This window comes from Pyrgilauda ruficollis, unplaced genomic scaffold, assembly GCF_017590135.1.
Source record: "Pyrgilauda ruficollis isolate IOZ18807 unplaced genomic scaffold, ASM1759013v1 scaffold260, whole genome shotgun sequence".
Classification (NCBI taxonomy): domain Eukaryota; kingdom Metazoa; phylum Chordata; class Aves; order Passeriformes; family Passeridae; genus Pyrgilauda; species Pyrgilauda ruficollis.
In genome coordinates this window covers 166,073-190,538 of record NW_024523934.1, presented here as the reverse complement: position 1 = coordinate 190,538, position 24,466 = coordinate 166,073, and the positions used below count along the sequence as shown (strand labels likewise).

The 24,466-nt window shown below is 49.9% G+C and overlaps 1 protein-coding gene across 1 annotated transcript in view; it reads left to right on the top strand.

Moving 5' to 3' along the window:
- IFT172 (intraflagellar transport 172) overlaps window positions 1-24,466 on the top strand; it is a 39,249-nt gene that overhangs the window by 10,152 nt on the left and 4,631 nt on the right. Inside the window, exons 12-42 of the mRNA XM_041471318.1 lie at window positions 310-363; window positions 886-989; window positions 1,617-1,702; window positions 2,875-2,987; window positions 5,854-6,021; window positions 6,349-6,485; window positions 7,309-7,416; window positions 7,929-8,013; window positions 8,336-8,428; window positions 8,743-8,820; window positions 9,206-9,454; window positions 10,977-11,055; window positions 11,449-11,569; window positions 11,939-12,083; window positions 12,157-12,246; window positions 12,648-12,745; window positions 12,971-13,106; window positions 14,409-14,525; window positions 15,084-15,226; window positions 16,470-16,563; window positions 16,809-16,873; window positions 17,006-17,186; window positions 17,695-17,804; window positions 18,247-18,376; window positions 18,954-19,052; window positions 19,404-19,513; window positions 20,011-20,074; window positions 20,699-20,785; window positions 22,606-22,722; window positions 23,144-23,254; window positions 23,997-24,116. Of these exons, the coding sequence (XP_041327252.1) occupies window positions 310-363; window positions 886-989; window positions 1,617-1,702; window positions 2,875-2,987; window positions 5,854-6,021; window positions 6,349-6,485; window positions 7,309-7,416; window positions 7,929-8,013; window positions 8,336-8,428; window positions 8,743-8,820; window positions 9,206-9,454; window positions 10,977-11,055; window positions 11,449-11,569; window positions 11,939-12,083; window positions 12,157-12,246; window positions 12,648-12,745; window positions 12,971-13,106; window positions 14,409-14,525; window positions 15,084-15,226; window positions 16,470-16,563; window positions 16,809-16,873; window positions 17,006-17,186; window positions 17,695-17,804; window positions 18,247-18,376; window positions 18,954-19,052; window positions 19,404-19,513; window positions 20,011-20,074; window positions 20,699-20,785; window positions 22,606-22,722; window positions 23,144-23,254; window positions 23,997-24,116 (3,492 nt within the window). The remainder of the gene's footprint in view (window positions 1-309; window positions 364-885; window positions 990-1,616; window positions 1,703-2,874; window positions 2,988-5,853; window positions 6,022-6,348; window positions 6,486-7,308; window positions 7,417-7,928; window positions 8,014-8,335; window positions 8,429-8,742; window positions 8,821-9,205; window positions 9,455-10,976; window positions 11,056-11,448; window positions 11,570-11,938; window positions 12,084-12,156; window positions 12,247-12,647; window positions 12,746-12,970; window positions 13,107-14,408; window positions 14,526-15,083; window positions 15,227-16,469; window positions 16,564-16,808; window positions 16,874-17,005; window positions 17,187-17,694; window positions 17,805-18,246; window positions 18,377-18,953; window positions 19,053-19,403; window positions 19,514-20,010; window positions 20,075-20,698; window positions 20,786-22,605; window positions 22,723-23,143; window positions 23,255-23,996; window positions 24,117-24,466) is intronic.

The window sequence follows — 24,466 nt, the reverse complement described above, 5'->3', positions numbered from 1 at the left end:
CTAGGATAGAGGGAGTGCCTTGGTCCCATAAAGGCCTCTTGTTAGAAAGGCAGTAATGTGTACTATACAAAGAGAGCTCGAGTCTGAAGCTGAGTCTAAAGAAAGGAGAGGAACATGTGGAATTTGCAAGCTGGGAATGACTGAAAAACAGTGTTGACTGCTAAAGTGATGGAATACGATCCATTGTGCAATGGAAGTCATGCTGTCTGTTGTGGGAGCCAGAAGCTGGACAGAGGACCCCATCATCTGCAGACTGGTGCTGGGGGAGCTGTCGGCCTGTCAGCCTCACCCCATGCCATTGCTTTGTAGGTGGCCTGGCAAGGATCTGGGGGGAATGAGAAGTTCTTCTTCGACAATGAGAACGTAAGTAGGATGGGACAGAATGCTCCCCATGAATGGTGTGTAGAGCTGTGTGTGCATCAGCAAGAAAAGTGTCACCTGTATTTCTGGAAAACCCTGTTTCTCAGCAGTTGCCTGGATTTAGCCTCTTCATGCAGATCCTAATCTGCTTCTTCCCTGTACTTGCCTTTTCCACATGCCAGGTACAGAATAAACTCAGTGTGTGGACTGATGAGTTATATAAGTCATAACCCTGAAGGAGAGAAAAGCAATAAAAGATCAGTGGCCAGAGAGGGTGTTAGAGATACAGAATACAGCTGTCATGGGGAGAGCTTGACTCCTGCAGGACTGATAGGCCCACAATTAAAATCCCCAGCCTTGAGGAAAAGCTGTCAGTCACAAGAAAAAGACAAGAACAGCTCCTTAGTCATCCCAGAGTATTTAAATTTAGATTTGTGTGCAGCAGAATTCTTTCCTACCCTTCGCTGGTAGGTGTGAGTGTTTCTGTCGCTTTACTCTGAAAGTGTATTCTCCTCTCACCATCAGGTCTGCATGATTTTTAATGCTGGAGAGCTGACACTAGTGGAATATGGAAGCAATGACATTCTGGGATCTGTCCGTACAGAGTTTGTGAACCCTCATCTGGTCAGGTAATGGTTACATCTGCCTGTGTAACCAGCACAGGCATTTAGGAAAGTGAGATCAGATATGTAACACTGGAGGTGTCCCACACTGGAGCATGCAGCCCCCAGACATGCACTTCACAGGGACCAGTGATGGGTTTAGTTGCCACATTACAGGCTGTCAAGTTTCAGAAGCACAAGAGCCTCTTTTCCTCTGATCTTGGTGCAGCTTGCCATGGCTGTGGCTGAACCTCCTGTGCATGTTCTCAGGCAACTCTGCATCCAGCTGGTCCTGGTACAGCATCATTAGGGACTCAGTTGCCAGCAGGACCTCCTCTGTCCCTCCAAAATTCTATACCTCATGTTCTGATTCAGAAGAAGGGATGATAATGGTCTGCTCAGAGCAATGTAACTAATGTGTTATTGGGGACCCTGAGGGGCTGCCAGAGGGGCAGCTTCAGGGGGAAGTCATGCATCAGAAAGCTTTGTTCTCACTTGAGGCAGCTATAGCTACTGGGCAAGTGTCACAGGTCAGAGAACTGCCAGAGGCTCCATGTGCTCAGGGAAACTGCAGAGAAGTCAGGGAGGGACTCTGTGATTCAAATGTGAATTTTGGGAGTAGTGATGGTAATAGTCATTCCCTTCAAATCACAGTGTCCGTATCAATGAGAGACAGCAGCGAGGTGTGGATGAGAACAAGAGGCTGGCTTACCTGATAGACATCAAGACTATAGCAACAGGTGAGTGTGACCCTCCTTACCCTTCACTGTATTTTGCCAGCCTTCCTTACTCCTTTTAATTTTTTGTGCCAGGCAGCATATCCCTGAAGGTCCTCTGTGCATTCCCTGTACCAAGCAGCAGATTCTTTGCATTCCCTCTGCCTAGCAGCAGTCCACTGGAAACCAAGCTGTCCTGCTTTGGACAGGATGCTACCTGTCATGGACACAGCCATGGCTGGCTGGGACTGTGTCCTGGACCCAGACTCTGTGTTGCCTGCACTGCCCATGAGCTGTGCATGCTCACAAACGGTGGGAGAGAGCTGCTGATGCTGAGAAGGCATCAAAATAAAATGTCCCTGCTTTTTGGTGTCTATGTCACAGTGTCTTTGCTGAGGGTCTTGCCCTAAATAGGTCCCAGGTATCTGATTCCCCTGGCACAGCTGTGGGTGCTGAGCACTTTGAGGTACATCAGGTACTGACACTGTTTCCTTTCTTTCCTTCCCAAGTGGACCTTGTTGGTGGCTACAACACTGGCACAATCAGTCATGACAGCAAGATCGATTGGCTGGAGCTCAATGAAACAGGCCACAAACTGCTCTTCAGGGACAAGAAGTCAAATCAGTGTCCGTATCAATGAGAGACAGCAGCGAGGCGTGGATGAGAACAAGAGGCTGGCTTACCTGATAGACATCAAGACTATAGCAACAGGTGAGTGTGACCCTCCTTACCCTTCACTGTATTTTGCCAGCCTTCCTTACTCCTTTTAATTTTTTGTGCCAGGCAGCATATCCCTGAAGGTCCTCTGTGCATTCCCTGTACCAAGCAGCAGATTCTTTGCATTCCCTCTGCCTAGCAGCAGTCCACTGGAAACCAAGCTGTCCTGCTTTGGACAGGATGCTACCTGTCATGGACACAGCCATGGCTGGCTGGGACTGTGTCCTGGACCCAGACTCTGTGTTGCCTGCACTGCCCATGAGCTGTGCATGCTCACAAACGGTGGGAGAGAGCTGCTGATGCTGAGAAGGCATCAAAATAAAATGTCACTGCTTTTTGGTGTCCATGTCACAGTGTCTTTGCTGAGGGTCTTGCCCTAAATAGGTCCCAGGTATCTGATTCCCCTGGCACAGCTGTGGGTGCTGAGCACTTTGAGGTACATCAGGTACTGACACTGTTTCCTTTCTTTCCTTCCCAAGTGGACCTTGTTGGTGGCTACAACACTGGCACAATCAGTCATGACAGCAAGATCGATTGGCTGGAGCTCAATGAAACAGGCCACAAACTGCTCTTCAGGGACAAGAAGCTGAGGGTGAGGCAGGCACCTCAGGCCATGTGGCAGGATGGCGTGTGTGGGGAGAGGTAAAGACAGATATGCCTGAATGGAGGGAGGGAGTTGAGAAGCACATCTGAAATACTTCTGATTTTTTGCCTACTGCTCCTTTGGGGAAGATTGACCATGTCCAGATTGCATGAGCTGGCAGTGTTGCATTCTTGAATCATAGCTAATGCTGAACTTAGTTACTGGACACCTTCATCTCATCACACCTGACAGTGAAAATCATAGGTTCTTCTGTAGTACTTGTGTCTGTGGTATTCAAAAGTCATGTCAGTCAGGTGAAGCCCCAGTGACTGGAAAAAGGAGAACATTGTACCCATCTTTAAAAGGACTAGGAAGGAAGACCCTGGGAACTACTGACCTGGTAGCCTCACCTCTGGGGCTTGGAAGATCATGGAACAAATCCCTCTAGAAGCAGTGCTAAGGCAGATGGGGAATGGGAAGGGGATTCAGGACAAGCAGGGCAGGTCATCCAGGACAGCCAGCATGGTTTCACCAACAGCAAGTCATGCCTGACATACCCAGTGGCCGCCTCTGATGGAGAGACCCCATCAGTGAGCAAGGGAAGGGCCATGGATGTCATTTATCTAGATGTCTGAAAAGCCTTCCACACAATCCCCCACAACATCCTTCTCTCTAAACTGGAGGGAGATGGGTTTGGTGGTGGACTGTCTGCTAGATGAGGAATTGGGTGAACATCCACGTCCAGAGGGAAGTGCTCCAGCTCAGAGTCCTGGTGGATATCAGTGACAAGCAGTGCCCTTCAGGGGTCTGTATGGGACAGTACTATTTTATATCCATATTATGATACAGATTAAGGGGTTGAGTACACCCTCAGCAAGCCTGCAGATTACACCAAGCTGAGGATGGAATGACACACCTGAAGGATGGGGCCATCCAGAGGAACCTGGACCAGCTCCCCATCTGTGCCCATGGGAATCTCATGAGATGTAACAAGGCCAAGCATAAGTTGTGTCCTGAACCAATCCCACAGTAAGGGCAGCAGGGGAGGGTGGGCTCTGTTCCTCTGCCCTGTTTAGGTGAGACCCCCATCTGCTGCTTCCAGAGGTAGGGTCCCAGCACAGGGAGGACATGGAGCTGCTGGAGCAAGTCCAGAGGAAGCCATAGAAATGATCAGAGGCCTGGAACACCTCTTCTGTGAGGAAAGGCTGAAAGAATTGGGATTGTTCATCCTGGAGAAGAGAAGGCTCCAGGGAGACCTTAGAGCCCCTTCCAGTGCCTCAAGGGCCTCCAAAGGAGCTGGAGAGGGGCTTTGGACAAGAGCCTGGAGTGAGAGGATAAGGGGGAATGGCTTCCCACTGCTAGAGGGCAGGGTTAGATGGGATGCTGGGGACAAATTCTCCCCTGTGAGGGTGCTGAGGCCCTGGCACAGGTTGTCCAGAGAAGCTGTGGCTGTCTCATCCCTGGAAGTGTTCAAGGCCAGGTTGGACAGAACTTGGAGCAACCTGGTCTAGTGGAAAGTGTCCCTGCCTATGGCAGAGGGTTGGAACAAGATAATTTTTAGGGTTCCTTCCAACCCAAACCATTCTGGGGTTCTATGATTTCTCCTGCCATTTTGATACAGACTGAAACAGGGACATTCTTGTTCTCTTTTGATAGGTGTGTCATGAGACTAGCACTGTTCTCTCTTCTTTTTCTCATCTTCTTTAGGTGAGGACAAGGAATATATATACATGACTTTTCAATCACAAGACATCATATATATAGAAAAGTTATGCCATATGTCAGGTTATACCTTCCAAAGTGTTGTGTTTGGTTTGGGGCAGTGTGTTCCACAAACAACTGGCCTGTCACCTTATTCTGGGGTTCTATGATTTCTCCTGCCATTTTGATACAGACTGAAACAGGGACATTCTTGTTCTCTTTTGATAGGTGTGGGAAAGTACTAGCACTGTTCTCTCTTCTTTTTCTCATCTTCTTTAGGTGAGGACAAGGAATATATATACATGATGTCTTGGGACTTTTCAATCACAAGACATCATATATATAGAAAAGTTATGCCATATGTCAGGTTATACCTTCCAAAGTGTTGAGTTTGGTTTGGGGCAGTGTGTTCCACAAACAACTGGCCTGTCACCTTATTGGTAGTAGTCATTGCAACAGGACTCGCTTCAGGAGAGTTCAGCCCAAAACTGCAGGGGAAGACCCTTCTTGGTCCCTTAGTTTGTTTCCCATTCTTGTTCTCTTTTGATAGGTGTGTCATGAGACTAGCACTGTTCTCTCTTCTTTTTCTCATCTTCTTTAGGTGAGGACAAGGAATATATATACATGATGTCTTGGGACTTTTCAATCACAAGACATCATATATATGTAGAAAAGTTATGCCATATGTTATACCTTCCAAAGTGTTGTGTTTGGTTTGGGGCAGTGTGTTCCACAAACAACTGGCCTGTCACCTTATTGGTAGTAGTCATTGCAACAGGACTGTGCCTGGAATGGAGAGTTCAGCCCAAAACTGCAGGGGAAGGCCCTTCTTGGTCCCTTAGTTTGTTTCCATGAAGGACTTCAGAGCCCATTTTCCTGTTCCAGCTCTGCAGCTGAGAGGGAACTGAAGTAGCATGAGGCATATTCTGGTTTATATGTGTCTGTGTCAAGCTCTAAGGGAGGCAAGAGCTTGAAATGCTGCAAGGGTATAAAAAGGTCTTATAGGACTGTGTAAGTAAGTATGAGATTTTAGGATGTGAGTCTTGGAAGAAGTCTGTTTCCTGATGGGTGATGTGTGTTTCCAAGATGCCTGCTCAGCTGTTCCTGCCATGTTTGTGTGAGCTAGCAGCCCAGCCACGAGCCCAGCTGAGCCTGTTCTCCTTCCCCTCTCCAGCTGCAGCTCTATGACATTGAGAGCAGCACCAAGACGACCATTCTGAACTACTGTTCCTACGTGCAGTGGGTCCCGGGCAGTGATGTGGTGGTTGCTCAGAACAGAAACAGTCTCTGCGTTTGGTACAACATTGATGCTCCAGAGCGAGTCACCATGTTTCCTCTGAAGGTAAAACTCTGGAGGCTTTGATTGCCTCCTGCAGCTTCTTCTTCTTCTTCCTCACGTGTGTGGGAGTAGCAAGGGTGTTATGGCAGAAGGGAGACAGAAGGGAACTGTTAGTTTCTTATGGACAAGATACAAGCTCATTTGTCAACTTTGTGGCAGATATTTCTGGCAGAAGATGGAGCAAGGAGCTGCTTCATGGCTCAGTGCTCAGTGCAAGCTCATTCAGAAGAGCCACGACTGGCAGAGCTGTTGCAGTGCTGCCCTCACACCCCTGAAACCCCACACACTTCACATGAGCAGGGGAGTGTTGACAGCTGGTACTCTTTCTAGGGGGATATCATAGGCTTGGAAAGGAATGATGGAAAGACTGAAGTGATAGTATCTGAAGGGGTAAACACTGTGCCCTACACCCTGGATGAAGGCCTCATAGAGTTTGGAACTGCCATTGATGATGGGGATTATCACAGGTAAGTGCTGGATACGCCAGTGGGGATGGCAGGTAGCTCATATCACATGCCAGACACCTGGGACTCAATGACCCATGAATGGCAGCAGCACAGCTTTCCAGAGTTGAACTTCAGATTCTCAGCATGATGTTGGTGCCAAGTCTGGCTATAATGATCATCAGAGTCCTTCAGGAGACATTTTTCAGCTTTTGCCTCCTTGCAGCCTTGTGGTTTCAAACTCAGGGAGAGACTGGCCAGTCTGGTCCCACAGACACCAACAGGGCTTTGCTGAAGGTAGCTGTCAATTAATTGCAGTGAATAAGAGTCTCCAGAGCAGCCAGATGTGAAGTGGTGCTTGGGTGCTTTTACTGCTGCCCTTCCAGGGATGGTAGCAGTATCATGGAAACATCTAGGAGCTGTGCAGAGTGAAAATTGACTGCCTGACGTGGTCATGGCAGCCACCTGGGTACTGCTGACACTCTTAGAGGGCTTTTAAAAGTGACCAGGGGAGAAAACTTCACGTGTTCATAGCACTGTTGTGTCTTCAGAGACTTTCTCAGCAGGGACTTGTATCAGACAGAACACTTTAGATTTGTCCCACACTGCTACAGCCTTCTGCTGATCATCTGCCTCTAAGTACCTTAGCCCAGGTAGGAATAACCTAGATGTCTGAATTTCCTCCTGCTCTGTCAGGCTCTGTGTTGCACTGTCTTCTTCAGAGCTGGCCACACTCAGCTAGCTTTGGTTTTAGTGCTGCTCTGGTTAGGAAGCTCCTGTCTCAGTCTGGGATTTTCTTCAGAGAGCTCTTCTGTCACTGAAAGTCTGCAAATCTCTCTGTCTCAAGGGCTGCTGCATTTTTGGAGACACTGGAAATGTCCACAGAGACTGAGGCCATGTGGAAGACCCTCAGCAGACTGGCTTTGGAAGCGAGACAGCTGCACATTGCAGAGAGGTACATCACATCTTCATGGCTTCAACATGCTCTTTGCTGAGTCCCAGAAACCAGGATCCAGCTAAAGATGTGGCTCTGTGTCTGGTCTGAGTATTCCCTGCATTGGAGACTTACCTGTTCTCTGTGCCAGGCCATGGCTTTGCCTTTTCATCCCAGCTGGTAATGCCAGAACCAGGGCTGGGAAGACCTCTGTCTGTAGCGTAGATTTTTGTTGATGTTAGCCCAAAGCTGTGTATAGCAAGGACTCAGAGAGCTGACAGACATCAGCAAGCTTGAGGCATTGCTGAAGCCTGGGGAGGTGAACATGAGCCTTAGTCATATTCCTGGATTCTCCCATGGAGCAGGGCTGGAGGGCACATCTGAACATAGGTCTTGGCAAAATCCTTCTCTTGAAGTAGGGCAACCCCACCTCTCCCATTGCTGAGCTGAGTCTGCTGCCTGGGTTCTGATTTTCTTATCAGAAAATTAGGCAACAAAACCTGGGTATTGACTAACTGCTTTGCATTTTTCAGGTGCTTTGCAGCTCTGGGAAACATGGCAAAGGCTCGATTTCTGCATGAAACCAATGTCATTGCTGACCAGGCAGCTCAGGAGCATGTAAGTGAAATTTTCCTGCTCTGCAGAGCAGCAGTTTACTTGTAAACGCTCGCATGCACATTATCTTCTGTGTCCTTGCTCACCAGTGTCTTGCTACAGACCAGTATCTCTTCATGTAGAAACTGCTGACATTGTCTTCTGCCAACACCTGCCAGGTCCCTCTCCAGGCTTGCCATTTTATACCGTCCTGGCTTGTCACTGCTGTGATTCTCAACTGTCTTTTGTTTCTGTAGCAACCTGCCTCCACGTCAGTCCCCTCCATGTTCCATTCTAGAGATTGTTCCTTCCCTCAGCAAACTGAGCTTGCTGCTGTTGTCTGCAGGGTGGGGATGGCACAGACCATTACCTGGTGCGGGCCCGCTTGGCCATGCTGGACAAGAACTACAAGCTGGCAGAGATGATCTTTCTGGAACAAGTGAGTAAAGGAACAAGGAGTGGAAAAGGTTCTGTTTATTTCTGGGTGGGAAGGAGTGTGCCCTCTGCTGTAAGAGGAAAGGAGGATGTTGCTTGTTCCTAGCAGAAGAGTTTTTTCCATGAAGTAGAAAAGGTATTCCTTGTTCTGAGGTGTAGAATTACCCTGAGGTGTAGGAAGAGTGTGAGGGAGGATGTCTATCCAAGTAATGGAGACAGTACACTTTTCCCAGTGTTTTCTGCACATCTAGCCCTGCCTGCTGTGACAGCTCCATGTCAGTGTGTCTGCTCAGGTTAACACTTTGCTTTCCAACACAGAACGCCCCAGAGGAGGCCATGAACATGTACCAGGAGCTGCACATGTGGGATGAATGCATTGTGGTGGCCAAGGCCAAGGTACAGAATACTGCTGCACTGGGCTATAGGCTGGTCTTGCTTGGTAAATAAATCCAACTTCTGGTTGGGAGTCCATTCAGGGTCTGTGTTCTTCTCACCTGCCCTACCTTGCTTTTGTTTAGAAAGGCTCCAAATAGAAGGGAAGGTTGCACTGGTGTAAGTACAGACCTGAATGAACAGGGAGAAAAGCTACTGAAATTGGTTTAGGAGTATCTTTGGCTTTAAAAAAGAATGGGTAGTGCCATGGTACACAGGGCTGGCATTGTAGTTTCTGATAACTGGGTGACAAGAGGCCTGGTGCTGTGACCAGGTGCTTAGAGCCTGCAGGATGAGCTGGACAATATCTCATCCTTCCCAGGACTACCAGTTCTGTGTTTCTCCACAGGGACACCCAATGCTGGAGAAGTTGCGTCGGGGTTACTACCAGTGGCTGCTGGATACCCAGCAGGAGGAGAAGGCTGGGGAGGTCCAGGAGGGACAGGGTGACTACCTGGCAGCCATCAGCTTGTATCTGCGGGCAGGGCTGCCAGCCAAAGCAGCACGGCTAGCCATGAGCAGGGACGAGCTGCTCACCAACGTGGATGTCGTCGAGAGGATCTCCACGGCACTGATCAGAGGGGAACTGTATGAACAGGTAAATGCCCTTCCACTGGGCTTTCACCTCAGGGGCATCAGGGCCCCTGCCCCATCCTCTGCACCTGTGAGACATAGGGGGACAGAGCTGGAAGGTAGCAGAGGTAATTCTGGGTTGATGAGGTTGTAGTTAACATTTATGAGGAAATCCTCGCTGTACCCATTGTACATGGGTGAGGTCTAGAATTACTCTTAATAATTAGGAAAAAGATCACATCTGATTACCAACATGTCTCCAGAATACGGAGTGTCACTAATAGTTAAGGAGGCCTTAGGAAGATGGGAATCAAAGGAACAGAATCATGAATCAAACTGAAAATGTGATATCACTGTGAAAATGTCAGTGTTTCCTCATATCAGAATAAAATACAGTGTAAGAATGGCCTAAATGGAAAAGTTAAGGAGGCAAAACAAAGGAGTTGAAGACTGTCTGTAAAGCCATGAATATCATAAAGAAGGGATGTGATTATTCTCTGTGTCTAATAAGACCAAAAATGGGTAACTTATTGTGAGGTGACAGTTTTAAAATCAAAGGGTGTTTTTTCCATAGCACATCATGTTAGTGTAAGAAAGCAGTGCTGAGTCTGCCCACTGCTTAGTATCCTGGCCAACAGTGGCCTCTGGCAGGTGCTTAAGAAATAAGCACCTGCCAGAGGTGTTTATTTAAAATAAGCATAAAAAAAATAAAGAACAGGGCAGGCAAATACAGGGTGGCACTTCCCCTAGTGTGTTTTCATGGGGTCCAGCAGTTTTCAGCCTATAATGTACCTGAACAGCTCTACTTCCATGTCTGAGAGCTCTTGATAGATTTTACTTCCATGACCTTGTCAAATTATTGCTTGAACCACATGTAGATTTTAAGTTACAATTTTGGCTATGAGTTACCCAGTTCAGTTAGATGTTGTGTGAAAAAAAACCACTGCTTTTTGTTAGCTTGTTTTATGTCTCCTTTATAAATTACATTTCTTTAGTCTCAATTTATCTGGCCATTTCAATACAAGACAACTTTGTACTGTTTCAAAACTGTCATCTTTTCTTAAGCTTTCTGTTGAAAGAATAACTGGAGCTCCCAGCTACTGGATGTTGTTACCAAAAGTACAAATAGTTCAAAAATTATTAGACAAATCATGGAGTAGATTCTGTCAAAAGCCATTAAATACAATGATGTGAGGGCATTGCAACAAACTCAGGCAGCTTCTACTGTGAGGTTGTCAGAGATGGACGAATAGAGGAAAGGCTGTTATATACTTGCTCTGTTTTTAAAGTTCTTTAGATGTGTGGTCTTGCCACCATTCAAATACTGAAGGGAGTGAGCCTTTGGTCTTCCAGGATGGCTGTCCTGGGGTCAGTCAGCAGGAAGGACAATGGTCTTGGCACATGCTGTCTTTCCTAGCAGTGTGTCAATCCCCATACACTTGGTTAGTTGGGAAGGCAGAGCTGGTGCAGGAGTGTGCATGGAGCGGGTAGGGTGTGATGATGTGGGGGTGGTGGCTCTGGAAACTGGCAGCTTGTATCTGTCGTAGGCTGGAGACCTGTTCGAGAAGGTTGGGAACCCACGAAAGGCTCTGGACTGCTATGGCAAGGGCAGTGCCTTCTTGAAAGGTACTGTGCTCAGTGTGTTCCTCCCACTCATCTCCAGCAGGAGCCTGGCTACTCTGGCCTAGTGGCAACATGAGATATTGCCCTGGAGCCTGGAGATGCCTGGATGCTCTGCAGCTCCCACCTATCATATCATTCAGTGTATTTTCACAGAGCTGCACTTGCACATGCAGTCCCAGGAGTGTCTTGTTCCCAAGCCCTTGACCATGCTGACTGCAGCAGCATGGATTTGCCCAGCTCTCCACAGGGTCTAGGTTGCTGGGTAACCCATGGGAGCTGGAGTGGCTTAGACAGTCACCATTCCCCTCCTCCTGTGTCAGATCCAAGGCCCATGTTTGCCCCACAGTTCTGCTTCCCTGCTGGCCTCAGCATTACAGCTCTTGTGTGCCCTTACAGCCGTGGAGCTGGCTCGCCTGGCATTTCCTGCAGAAGTTGTGAAGCTGGAGGAGGCCTGGGGAGACCATCTGGTGCAGCAGAAACAGCTGGATGCTGCTATTAACCACTACATCGAAGCCAGGTGGGAGCTGGGGAAGGCTGTATAAGCAGCAGGGTACTGGCAGGGCATGAAGTTGATGCCTTTGCCTCTGTCAGCAAGGGGTTTGCCTGAGTGAGCCCCCACTACCCCACTTGGGAGTGCCCCGCTTGCTCATGTGCACCAGCCATTGATGCCTTCCTACATCTCTCCCAAGGTCTTACAGTGCTGATTGCTCTTCCCTGCTGTCGCAGTCCTTTCATCCCCCTTAGCACTGCCAGTTACTCAGCAGCTTTATGCTGCTCTAACTCAGGAAGCTGAATCAGGCAGCAGAGCACTCTAGTCTCCCTGGCACAGTGTAGCTAGAGGAGGTGCCTGCTGCCTGGCTCTAAAGACTGATGGGTTTGGTGCCAGGTGCTCAATTAAGGCCCTCGAGGCAGCTTTGGGAGCCCGGCAGTGGAAGAAGGCCATCTACATTTTGGACTTGCAGGACAAACAGACAGCAGCCAAATATTACCTCAAGATTGCCCAGCATTATGCAGCTTTGCAGGAGTATCAGGTGAGGCCACAGAGACAGTCACCACTGCTCTGTGTGTCCCTTGGCTATATTGAGTGTGGTCTTTTCCTGGCAGGTTGCAGAGGAGCTGTACATCAAAGGAGGCCAGACCAAGGATGCCATCGACATGTACACGCAGGCCGGGCTCTGGGAACAGGCTCACAAGGTAGAGTCAGAAGCCAAAGCTTCTGTGAACCTCACCCCACTTGGTGAGACGTGTCTTCCATCAGGAGGTGGTAGTGCCTTGTGCACCAATACCTGATCAACCAGTACTCTTCCCAGATACATGTGCAGGGACATCCAGTAGCCAGCAAGAAATCCAGTGTTCCCATCCTGACCCTGGCCTTCTCTCTCTCACAGCCCCATGTGGGTGCACCTCTTGCACAAATGGTCCTCCCCAAGAGCTGGTCCTGTGTGCTTTGTGACAGTGACTGCCCATTCTTGGCAGAGCATATACCACAGATATCTGTTTGTCACATGGGAAGGAAATATGTTTTCCTCTTCTCCTTCACTGTCACATGTCAGGAAATTGCTGTTCATTTCTCCCCTGTGCATTCCTTTTGGCAGCTGGCACTCAAGTGTATGAGCCAAGAGGAGGTGACAGTGCTGTACATAACCCAGGCCCAGGAGATGGAGAGACAGGGCAAGTACAAAGAAGCAGAGAGGTGAGTTTCCTCCAGTACTGGTGTCAGCCCAAGACTGAGCCCTGAAAAATTTGCTGTAGGGAGGAGAAGCCCTTTCCTGGGTTAGGGGGAGAATTTGGGACTGGGGTTTGGAATGGTCAGAGGAATTTCTCCACACACGGAGAACTGAAGCTGGTATTTCAGGATGTGGAAAGATTCCAGGGATTGGTTGTGTCCTTGGCTGTTTGGATGTGCTCGTGTTGCCAGGCTGTACATCACTGTGAATGAACCCGATCTGGCCATCACCATGTACAAGAAGTGTAAGATGTATGATGAGATGGTTTGCCTAGTAGCCAAGTACCACAAGGACTTACTTGGAGATACTCACCTGCACCTGGGCAAGGTGAGTGCATCTTATGGCAGGGGATCAGCTGAACCAAGCAGGGGCAAGATTGTTGTTATGGACGAGGGTTTGAGATCGCTGAAAAAATCAGTGGCAAAAGTTAGGTTTAATATTGAGCATCAAAGCACAAATGTGTTGTCAAGATTCAGTCTACTACTTACAGGACAGCTAGGGCACATCAAGGAAAAATAAGCAACAACAAATGAAGCAAAATCCAGGCAATCAAAGAAGAAATTACCTAAGAACCATCTATGGGGGTGGGTGGGTATGTGTGACAAAAGACAGTCAATTTAAGGATAAAAAAGAACACAGCCTAAAAGCTTAACAGCACTCAAATGTAAGAGTACTTCAATTTAACTTATACCTTAAGACTAACAATTTAACATAAGAAAACATTTAACTTACACCTAACTTAATTTATAGGTTAGCCATAACAATCTAACAGAGGAATAACTTTAACAGCATTTAGTCTGTTACAACTTTGAAGCTATACTTAGCAACTCAGCAGAAGAGTAACACTTAGCAACACTTAGCTTATAACTTATGTTTAACAACTTAGCAAAAGAACAACACTTAGCAGCATTTAAGTAAGTTTATAACTATAATTTAACCTTACTTACAGGCCTAACTTACTTAGATATCCAAGATACTTAAACATCTAAGAAAGCTGCACTTCTCACAGATTTGCTATAGCATATGTGCATCTTTATGCATCCAGACAGAGACAGTCTGTACCTACAAGGTACCTGTGAAAATTCCCCCCAGAGGTCAGTGAAATCCTCACTTTGGAGGCCTTTGCATCTCCCAGTGGGTGAGGGATCAGGCCTCAAGGATGCATTGTGTTTTGGCAATCCTCCAAGAGCAGCAAACCTGAGGCTTTTGGCTCTGAGAGGTGACCCCCGTCCAGAGGGCGATTGCTGCTCACAGCCCACGGTGGTCCCAGGACAGCTCGAAAGGGTCTCATTTTGGACTGCTGATTATAGGCTTCAGTCATAACTATGCTTCATCCTGGCCAGAGTTTGGGTTGGCATTTTCTTGAAAATGTGAGAAGAGGAATGTTATGCTGTTCTGGCAAGAGGAATATTTTCCAAGACTGGTCCTAAAGAAAACAGAAGGTCATTAGACAACAGCAGTTTCTGGGACCAAGACAGTGTTTCTGATAGGCTCAGGAAGAGCTGAGCCCAGGTGGTGTTTTCAAGGCCAAGGACTAACAAGCATTTCTCAGCTCACACTGCAGCCTGTAAAGGAGAAGGGGGGAATGCACCACCACAAGTGTCACTGCCTCCTTGCCTCTGACTGTAGGAGCTGGAGGCAGAGGGGCGTTTGCAGGAGGCTGAGTACCACTACCTGGAAGCCAAAGACTGGAAGACAGCAGTGAACATGTACAGAATGAATGACATGTGGGAAGAGGCATACAGGGTAATAATCATTCGCAGCTCCCCACCTGTGCAGGGGTCAGCTTCTGGCTGTGGATCCTGGTGGAAACTGCTTTGTCTCTGTTCACTGCAAGATCAGAACATTTGGTGTACCCTACCCAGCCTCAGAACTGCCCCAGCCCTGGAGGCCTATGGGCCTCCCAGTCTGCAGCACTGCAGCCCAAAAGCAGGGTTTGACCCTTGGCCTTTGTGCTGTGCTGCCTTCCTCGAGGCACTGCTCTGCCCTGATCACTGCGTCCTGTTGTACCTCAGAGGTGTTGCTCTGGCCGCAGCCCCCCAGCACTGCTGTGCTCAGTGTGGCCATGCAGTGCTGTCCAAGCAGTGGTGTGGCTGTGCTGCGGCAGCAGCTGTTGTGCTGCACCACGTGTGCCTTTGTCTTACTGTCCCCCTCACCAGTGCAGTGGTGGTTGCAGAAGGGTTTGTCGGGAGGGAACAGGTGGTTTTGGGGCTCCCTCCTGCTGGCAGGCAGCACATGAGAGGGGCTCAGTCTGCTGAAGGTGAAACATACACTGGGTTCTTCCATTTCCTTTTCTTTGGACAGGTGGCCAAGGCGTCCGGGGGTGCGAACTCTCACAAGCATGTGGCCTATCTGTGGGCAAAGAGCCTGGGTGGAGAGGCAGCTGTGAAACTCCTCAGCAAATTTGGACTGCTGGAGATGGCCATTGACCATGCAACAGACAGCGGGTAGGCAGGTGCCCAACACTCCCTCCCCTCTGACTCACCAGAGAAAAACGTGTGGGCCAGGGTAACTGTGTGCACATGGTAGCTGCAGATCCAGAAAATTACATGTCTTCCCACCCCACCATGCTTCACACAGGCTTCCACATCCTTGACACATCCCGCTTCTCATCTTTGTGTCAGTCTCTCAAATGCCAAGTCTGAGCTGGCAGGCAAATGCAGTTTGTCCCTCAAACTCTGCAAGGGAAGGCTTGTGAGAGCCTCTGAGCGTGAGAGGAGGTACTCCTCATGTCACCACTGTCTGCCACAGCAGCTTTGGCCCTGCTCTGCAGCTGGCCAGGTGTCTGTCTGTGTGGCCATTCATTACTGCTCTTCCCGAGGCTCCCACATCTCTTGGCTCCAGCCTTGGGCTGTAACAGTAGGTGTGAAGGAGCCAAATTTCCTTAGTGGGGACTCTAAAAGCTCCTGGTAAGGAACAGGAGGAACAGGCAGTGCTAATCCGGGGGTGCGAACTCTCACAAGCATGTGGCCTATCTGTGGGCAAAGAGCCTGGGTGGAGAGGCAGCTGTGAAACTCCTCAGCAAATTTGGACTGCTGGAGATGGCCATTGACCATGCAACAGACAGCGGGTAGGCAGGTGCCCAACACTCCCTCCCCTCTGACTCACCAGAGAAAAACGTGTGGGCCAGGGTAACTGTGTGCACATGGTAGCTGCAGATCCAGAAAATTACGTGTCTTCCCACCCCACCATGCTTCACACAGGCTTCCACATCCTTGACACATCCCGCTTCTCATCTTTGTGTCAGTCTCTCAAATGCCAAGTCTGAGCTGGCAGGCAAATGCAGTTTGTCCCTCAAACTCTGCAAGGGAAGGCTTGTGAGAGCCTCTGAGCGTGAGAGGAGGTACTCCTCATGTCACCATAAGTAACTGTCTGCCACAGCATCTTTGGCCCTGCTCTGCAGCTGGCCAGGTGTCTGTCTGTGTGGCCATTCATTACTGCTCTTCCCGAGGCTCCCACATCTCTTGGCTCCAGCCTTGGGCTGTAACAGTAGGTGTGAAGGAGCCAAATTTCCTTAGTGGGGACTCTAAAAGCTCCTGGTAAGGAACAGGAGGAACAGGCAGTGCTAATTCACTTGGGACCCCCTGTATTCCCCTCTCTCCTCTCCCAGTGTCTTCTGCTCTACTTGATGTCTTGTTCTTGATGAAGGCATACACTCACAGCACAGAGTCCTTTTCTCTTTCATTGCAGGGTCTTCGAATTTGCTTTTGAACTGGCCCGCCTCTCCATGAAGCAGAAGATGCCAGACATCCACTTAAAGTACGCCATGTTCCTGGAAGATGAGGTAATTTTCCCCCTGGAACAGGTGCAAGTTCTCTAGTCCCTCAGGTAACTGAGCAGTTGTCCCTGGGCTGCTGCAGCAGCAGTTCTGGCTGCACTCGCTGCATTTCCAAAGGGCTCCGTGGTGACAGTGCCAAGCTCCACACACCTGTGTTTCATAAATGCTCCCTGCCTTGCAGTGATCACAGGAGGTCATGTGATGATGCCAGAACAGGAAGGTGTGCAAACAAATCACTTCTTCTCCTCTAGGGCAAATTTGAAGAGGCTGAAGGAGAGTTCATTAAAGCTGGGAAGCCCAAGGAAGCTGTGCTGATGTATGTGTCCTCCACATCCTGCTGTGTCTGCAGTCTCCATGCAATGCCAGCCTGGTTGCCTCTCCAGCACTGGGCTGCTCTTTGCCATCCTTGTTGTTACACCTCGTGTCCCTGGTACATCTCATCCCCCAGGTTTGTGCATAACCAGAACTGGGACGCTGCGCAGCGTGTGGCTGAGGCTCACGACCCAGACAGCGTGGCTGATGTGCTGGTCGGACAGGCACAGTTTGCCTTTGAGCAGAGAGAGTTCCAGAAGGCAGAGGCCTTCCTCCTGCGAGCTCAGAGACCTGAGCTGGCCATCAAGTACTATAAGGTGAATGCAGTCTGTAGCAACATCATTGCCTTCCTCACTGGACAAGAACCCAGTTTAGATGAAGGAGTGAAATTCGCCTCCCAGCTCCCCCTGTCAGCTTAGTAGCCAAAGAGAAACCATTTACTCAGAGTTTTTAGAGGAGCTGAATTCTGGTCTGAAGACCGAACCAGTGGATTTCATAGCATAGCTTCACTCTCATGGTTCTGGAGGATGTATCCTGCCAAATTGTGGGTGGTCCTTGGGGTAGCACAAGTGGGTGCATTGGGAGGGTTAAGTGCCCATTCCACAGAGGTAGCTGGGATGGATGAGCATGTTCCTCTGAGGCAGTTAGGGCAGGTGGACAGACATGGGTGCTGTTCTTGGGGAGGAAAGGACTGGGTGGTGCTGCTGCGGTTGTTTCTTCTGGTCGGTTCTCTGGCAGGATGAGGGGATAGATGTGTTATGTGGTAGCAGGAGTGTGGGGGATGCTGGTAACTGGTGAAAACTTCCACCCATTGTGCCTGTGCAGGAGGCCGGCATGTGGAGCGAGGCCCTGCGGATCTGCAAGGAATACATGCCTGGTCGACTGGGAGAGCTGCAGGAGGAGTGTGGCAGAGAGGCTGGAAAGAAAGGCTCCAGGTAAGGAGTGCTGTGGTCAGGCTGCAGGAAGTAGCCTGGAATTTCTTCCCCATGGCCATTTTGCTGATGCCTTACAGAGACAGCCTGATGGGATCCCTGACATCCACTTGTTTCCTTCTTGAGGACTCCGGACTTCTTACTACATAGGTTTCCTATCATCCTTCCTTATTTCTCTGGGAGTCTTATTTCTGCCATCCAAGATCTCCCAGATGGCATCTTGCCCCACTTAAAATCTCCATGTTCTCCTGTATTGCCATTGCATCTCTCCAGGGTCCTTGGTCAGTTCTTTCCTCAGCACTGTCTATGTTCTCTGTCACATGCTCCGCTCTGTCTGAGGTCCCTGCTTACCTGTCGTGTGCACCTCCCTGCCCACCCCTGCACACTGTCTGCAGGATCTGTGGCAGCATCCCCGTCCTGCTCACAGCCTGCATTCCTCCTGCAGCGGAGCTGAAGGGCTGCTGGAGCAGGCACGGGAGTGGGAGCAGTCTGGGGAGTATGCCAGGGCAGTGGACTGCTACCTGAAGGTGCGGGACCCCAGCAACAGTGTCCTGGTGGAGAAGTGCTTACTGAAGGTACTGTCAGGGGCTGGGATTCCCTTCACCTGCTCTTCTGCTTGGAAGCTCTTCCACAACCTGAGTGCACCTCAGAGATCTGTGTCACTGCAGGGCTTAGGGCCTGGGGGCTGAAAGCCTTCTTAGCTGTTCTCTTGAGCCACGACAGGCTGTGCTTATCCTGCATGGTGCTGCCTCCCCTGCTCTGGTGCCTCTGCCTGTGGCAGGCCCATGTCTGTGTGCCACGGCTCCCTGCACTGTAGAGCTGCACTTTGTGACTCAGCCCTTGCCAGAGGAGCACCTTCCTGTGCTCCATGCCACCAGCCTTTGTGCTGTGTTCCTGCTCATACTTCTCGCTCACACCCATGTCCTTGTACAACTTCAGCTACAATTATGTCCTTTCTGATCTTCTCCCATGTGTGAAAGTAGCTGGGCTTTGCTCCTCTGACTTGTCAAAATAACCTGCTGTTTCTCCCCTTCCTCCATCATTCAAGCGCTTCCAACTGTCAGTCTTTTAGCTGGGACTGAGCACTTCCCAGCTTCATCCCACTCCCCCACCATTTTTATCAATTGAGCTGCTGACAGTTTCTCTTCACAGGCTGCTGAGTTGGCTGTGAAGTTTTTGGATCAGTCACAGAGCGTGGAAGTGACACGGACTGTGGCTCCTCAGTTGGTGGCCATGAAGAAATACAGCATGGTGAGGACTGGTTTCTGCCCCCAGGGCTCCTGAAGAAGTAGTGACTTTGGAAGGGAGGGCTCTGTCCCGGGGAAGAAGGTCAAGTCACATCCTGGGGTGATGGGTGGATGGGTAGCCTTATCTAGAGGTAGATGCAGAATCTTCAAGGAGGATGAAAGAGGGAAATTAATCAAGTCCTCGAACAGTGTGAGAGAGCCAGGCCTTGGGAGAAGGCAGGAAGCAGAGGAGAGGCTTATCTTTTGGGAAGAGACTTTCTGTGTTGTCTGTGTGGTGGTCCAGCACTAGCTGCAGCCTGGGATACAGGGAACCCTTGGGGTATTCCCTCCCATGGAACTGTCTCTGGCCCTGCAGGCTGCTGAGCTCTACCTGAACTTGGACCTCGTCCGAGAAGCTATTGATGCCTTAATTGAAGGGGAGGAATGGAGCAAAGCCAAGCACACGGCCAAGGAGTATGACCCCAGGTATGCCCTGAGCTTTGCAAGCTACACCCTTCTTGTTCCCCCTCCCACCCCCAGCTGCTCCCTTGTCCTGTCCTGTACTGTCCAGTTGCCCCTAGGTTTCCTGGATTCTCCCTACAGAGGCTTTCCCATGCTCAGCAGGGTACATTCTCCACAGCCACCCTTCCCAAGCCATTTAACATTCTGACACTTTCCTATTGACACACATTCCACAGAAACTGTTATCCCCTTTGGTTTTGCCCCTATCCCTCTCTCCCTTTCCCTTGCCGTAACTCTGTGCATGCACTTCCTTCTGAGAGCCCTGTGATCCCTTGTTCTCCTCACATGTTATGTTGTGAAGAGCTGCTTAGACCCTTTCCTTCCCCATCCATCTGTGCACCAGCAGCCTGCTAGCAAGACATAGCACAGCTGCAAGTCAGCTAGTTCCAAAGTTGAATCCAGCCTCTGCACTGCTGCAAGACATGAGTCTTGCTGCCTTTTGGGATTCTTCCTACCCACAGGTCAGAGGAGTACGTGGACCAGTGTTACAAGGAGTATTTAAAAAAACAAGGAAAGGTGGATTCGGTACGTATTTCGTACATTCGTACGGATGTCTCACAGGCTAGGGAGTGATGTCAGGACCTGTGCAGATCCTGGGGCCTTTCTTATGGGCCTTTTGCCTGACTATGAGTACGAGTGAGAAGTCTGTATGTGCCTGTGAGCCATGGCTACTGCATGCCAGACCACAGTCATAGAAGGGTTTGGCTGGGAAAGGACCTTAAAGCTTACCTCAAGCTCATCTCATTCCACCTCCTGCTTTGGGCAGGGACACCTTGCACTAGAGTGGGTTGCTCCAAGCACACATTGCTAGGTCATGTCCAATTTGTTGTTCACCAACACCCCCAAGTCCTTCTCCTCTGGGCTGCCCTCCATCCGTTCTCCACCCCGGCTGCATCTGTGCATGGGGTTGCTCTGACCCAGGTGCAGCACCTGTCACTTGTTGACCTTCATAAGGTTCCCATGGGCCAACTTCCTCAGCCTGAACAGGTCCCTCTCAGTGGAAGATGGGTCACACAGGCTCTGTGATTTCATGCCGTGGCGGGGAAGCCACTGTGTCTGGGAAAAGAAGACATGGGTGACCTGATGTTGTGTGGATGTGAGTAGGAAACCTGGCCTGCACAATGAATTGATAGCTGTTTCCATCCTCAGCTGGTGGGAATTGATGTCATGGCAGCTCTGGATATATATGCAAAGCAGGAGCAGTGGGAAAAGTGCCTGGAGGTCGCAGCTAAGCAGGTGAGTGCTTGTGTGAGCCCTCAGGGACAGACCTGGGCTCCTGGAACCCTGCAGTGGGTGGGCAGCATGGAGAGCCACTGCAGGGGCTCAGGAAGCACCGCACCACTGTCCCAGGGAGGCTGGGTGGGGAAGTGCTAGAACCTGGAAGCATATTGTGTTTAAATTTTGTGATTAATGGAGCGTTGGAAGAAGCTAAAAGAGTTGTTTGGGCTGGAAGTAATTGGTACCATGGAAACAGGGATTTGTAGAAGAAAGCCTTCTTTCTCTGTGTTCTTGAGCGTGGTGGTGTCAGTCAGAATGAGACAACCTAGTCAGGAAAGCAAATCTGACATTTTTTCAGTTTTACTGGCCTGAAACTAACAAAATTACCTCAGCAGAGTAATAAAATGGAGAAGAGCAAAATGAAACTGTTTTACAGTGCTCTGTCAAGGAAGTAGCAGGAGAAGATAGCTCTCAATTACCAGGATGTACTTTGAGGGATGGTCTGTATTCAGTGGTTATTGATTGGTGATTGGCTATTAAATAGTTATTGGTTAAATGGTTGTTGATCATGGAGGTAACCAAGGGCGGGCAGTTCTTTAGAGTGAGATGTTGGTTCAGATTGAATAACAGGGCAGCCTTGGCAGCAGCATCTGCAGTTAGTAGGGACATCACAACTTGTCACTCAGGCCAGCACTGAAGCGTTGGAAAAGCTCTGGGAATGCCTGGAGCTGTTGTTTTATAACTTTGGTTGCAATAACCTAAGTTTGGATTCTACTAGAATGAACTTAGACTTGGGCTTCTCTGTGATACAGATGGTCTCTCTCTCACTGTTCTCTTGGGAGGCTCCCCTATTGATACTCTGCTTATCAGGAGCCAGAGAATAACTGCACACTCCATTTGATGGGAAAGCCTCAGTTTGTTGTATTGGGCACCACAAGGCCATACTGAGTCTGGCAAGGTCTTGGCGTCTGCTCGTGCCTCCAAGAGAGCATTGGCATGATCCTTTTCCATAACCAGTGCAGAATATAATCGCTTTGACTCAGCTGCTCTACAGTGATTATACAGCAAAAATGGTACATTTATAAAATAGGTCACATACCAGACTTAACCTTTATCCCAGGCTATACTGAACACAGTGCTTCACCAGCATCCATCTGGGTGTTGGAGTTCTGGACATCTGCTGGGACACTCGTCTTTCTTCTGCATAATAAGCTTGCTTCCATTGCTCAGTTTTTAACAGGGTTGCACATTTTGTGCCATTTTCTTCCTCTCGTTACTATATTTATGCATGTGTGAAGCAATTCTTTCCTCACTTGAATTTCTGTGAGGCCAACACCAGTTCTCAGCAGTGTCTATGGGGTCAGCACTGGTGTGAGCAGCCCTCTAAGAAGGTCTGCAGTCCTGGAGCTGTAACAGTGTGTGGGTAATGGACTAGAGCAGCTTTGTAAATTACAAACATCTTCACCCAGGGTTTTAGTTACTTTCTGTGTTAGGCTGAAGGCTGCTTCACAGTTGGTAGCCTTGTGTTGACACATAGTAGAGGTGCTGCATCCTTTGGGTGTTTGGCAGTATTCCTTTGGCAAGTGGTGAGCAGCTGCAAAACAGCTGTATGTGCATGTGTGGAGGATCAGCACAGCAACAGCCAGCCAAGATAAAGGTGTCAGTAGGGCCCAAATCAAACCCAGGTGTGCTTAGGGCAGTCTGGCTCCGATTACCTGTTTCACCCTTCAGGACTCAGGTGTGTGGGGTTGTGCACACATGGCTGAATCCATCCCCACCAAGTGGCAAGTCTTCAGTTCATGAGTCTCATGCTGCTGCTTTCCATGTGTCTTCTGCAGAGCTACCAGGTCCTGCACAAGTACGTGGCTCTGTATGCAACACACCTGATCTGTGAGGGCTGCTGGGACAAAGCCCTGCACCTGTACGTCCAGCACGGGGCACCTGCCAACCCACAGGTAGGGAGGGCATCCCCAGGGGCTGTCCACTGCTGTGACCTGCTGCATGAGCCAGGTCCAGCCCGAGCTGGGATTGCCTTGTGTTCAGTGTGCCCAGCCCTGCAGTGGGTTCTTCCAGAGGGCTGAAGGAGATCTCCCAGCATGTTCTCCATGGAAAGGAGCAGTGGAAGTTGAGTGTTTGTGTTTGTTTTGAGCACCTTGAGCACCAAGTTCAGAACAAAAGGAACCATTTGCCTCTCTGAGAGCATTGGCTGCAGAAAACTTCCTTCCATCCTTCCCTGTTTGCCCCCCTTCCAGCCAGTGACCTGCAGCACTGCCCCTCTGCAGCCATTTTCTTGGCCCGTGCTTGGCAGCAGGAGAGCTCTGGAGTCTGCTGACTCCTCATCTGTCTCCTTCCACGCTTGTCTCCTTTTTGTTGCAGAATTTCAACATCTACAAGCGTCTGTTTGTGGAGATGGTGAACGCACCTGGCAGGAACTGTGCTGAGGCATACTCCAGCTGGGCTGAGCTGCGGGACGTGCTCCTCGCCCTGGTGAGTGTGGCCATGGCACCCCTGCCTGCTCAGCCCCAGCCAGGGGTGCTTGACTGCACAGAAGAAAGGCAGTCTCTCAACAGGTGACATGGACGGTGTTTTTAGAACACAAGCTAAGAGTAGAGAGCTGGCAGTGTGGACAATAGGGAAACAGGACCCTGAGAAGTGGATGTGGCTGAGCAGGAGAAGGCAGAGAAGCAGACCCTGTGCTCCAGGCCAGATCCTAGGAGTGGGTCTGGCCGCTGGCCCTTGCAGAGCTCCAGGTGTCACTGTGACATGGGGATGTCGTGACATCCTCTTCTCATCCTACCCCACATTCAGCAGCTTGCATGGGGAAAGCACAGAGCTACTGAGCCTGGAAAATACGAATTCTCCCATGGAGGCTTAGAGCCTTCTGCTCCTAATTCCTGTCCGGAGCACCTCAGCTAGAGCCACCATTGCCTTATCTGTTTCTGTCCCTACTGCGAGCATAAGCAAAATCAAAAAATCCTCCCTTTGTCCATCCAGGCTCACTCCGGCTTCCAGTGCTGGCAGTTGCAGTACTGGTGGCTCTCCCTGGCTCCCACAGCCTCCTTTCTTCAGCATGCTTTTGGACCCAGAGCACCCAAGGCCCAGCCCTCGTCCAGTCCCAGGAGTGTCTGGATATTTCAGATCCTTCTCTGTCCTGACTTCCCTGTCTCATGTGGATGAAGAGTGCCCTCGTGCTCTCCTGCTCTCAGTTCCTCTCATTTTCTCTTCTCAGTGTGAAAACTTGGTGAAGTCCAGCGAGGCAAACACTGCAGCACACGAGGAGTTTGAGAGGATGCTGCTGATTTGCCACTACTGCGCTGCCCGCTCCGCCGCGCAGGGCCTGAAGCAGCTGGTGAGGCTTTGGAGCTCCTCTGCCAGGGCACTCCCAGAGTGGGGAAGCCCATGGGGATCTGCAGGTTTAGGGCTATTCATAGGTTACTATTCCACTTCACAAATCACCCATCATGGATGCATGAGAACAGGACTGCAGTAACGTGGGAGCCCACCACTAGCAGGTGGAGCTGCAGGTGGTGTTTTCTGCTTACCGTGGGTACTGTCCCAGCCACTGTGGCTGAGCTGTAAACCAGGGCAGGAGCTGATCCTTGTGCTTGGCTTGACTTGTGAGAGCAGAGGTGCCAGTAGAAAATTAGAAATCACAAAAAATCTGATCTTCCCAAGAGAGAGATGGCTTCCTCTCTGCTC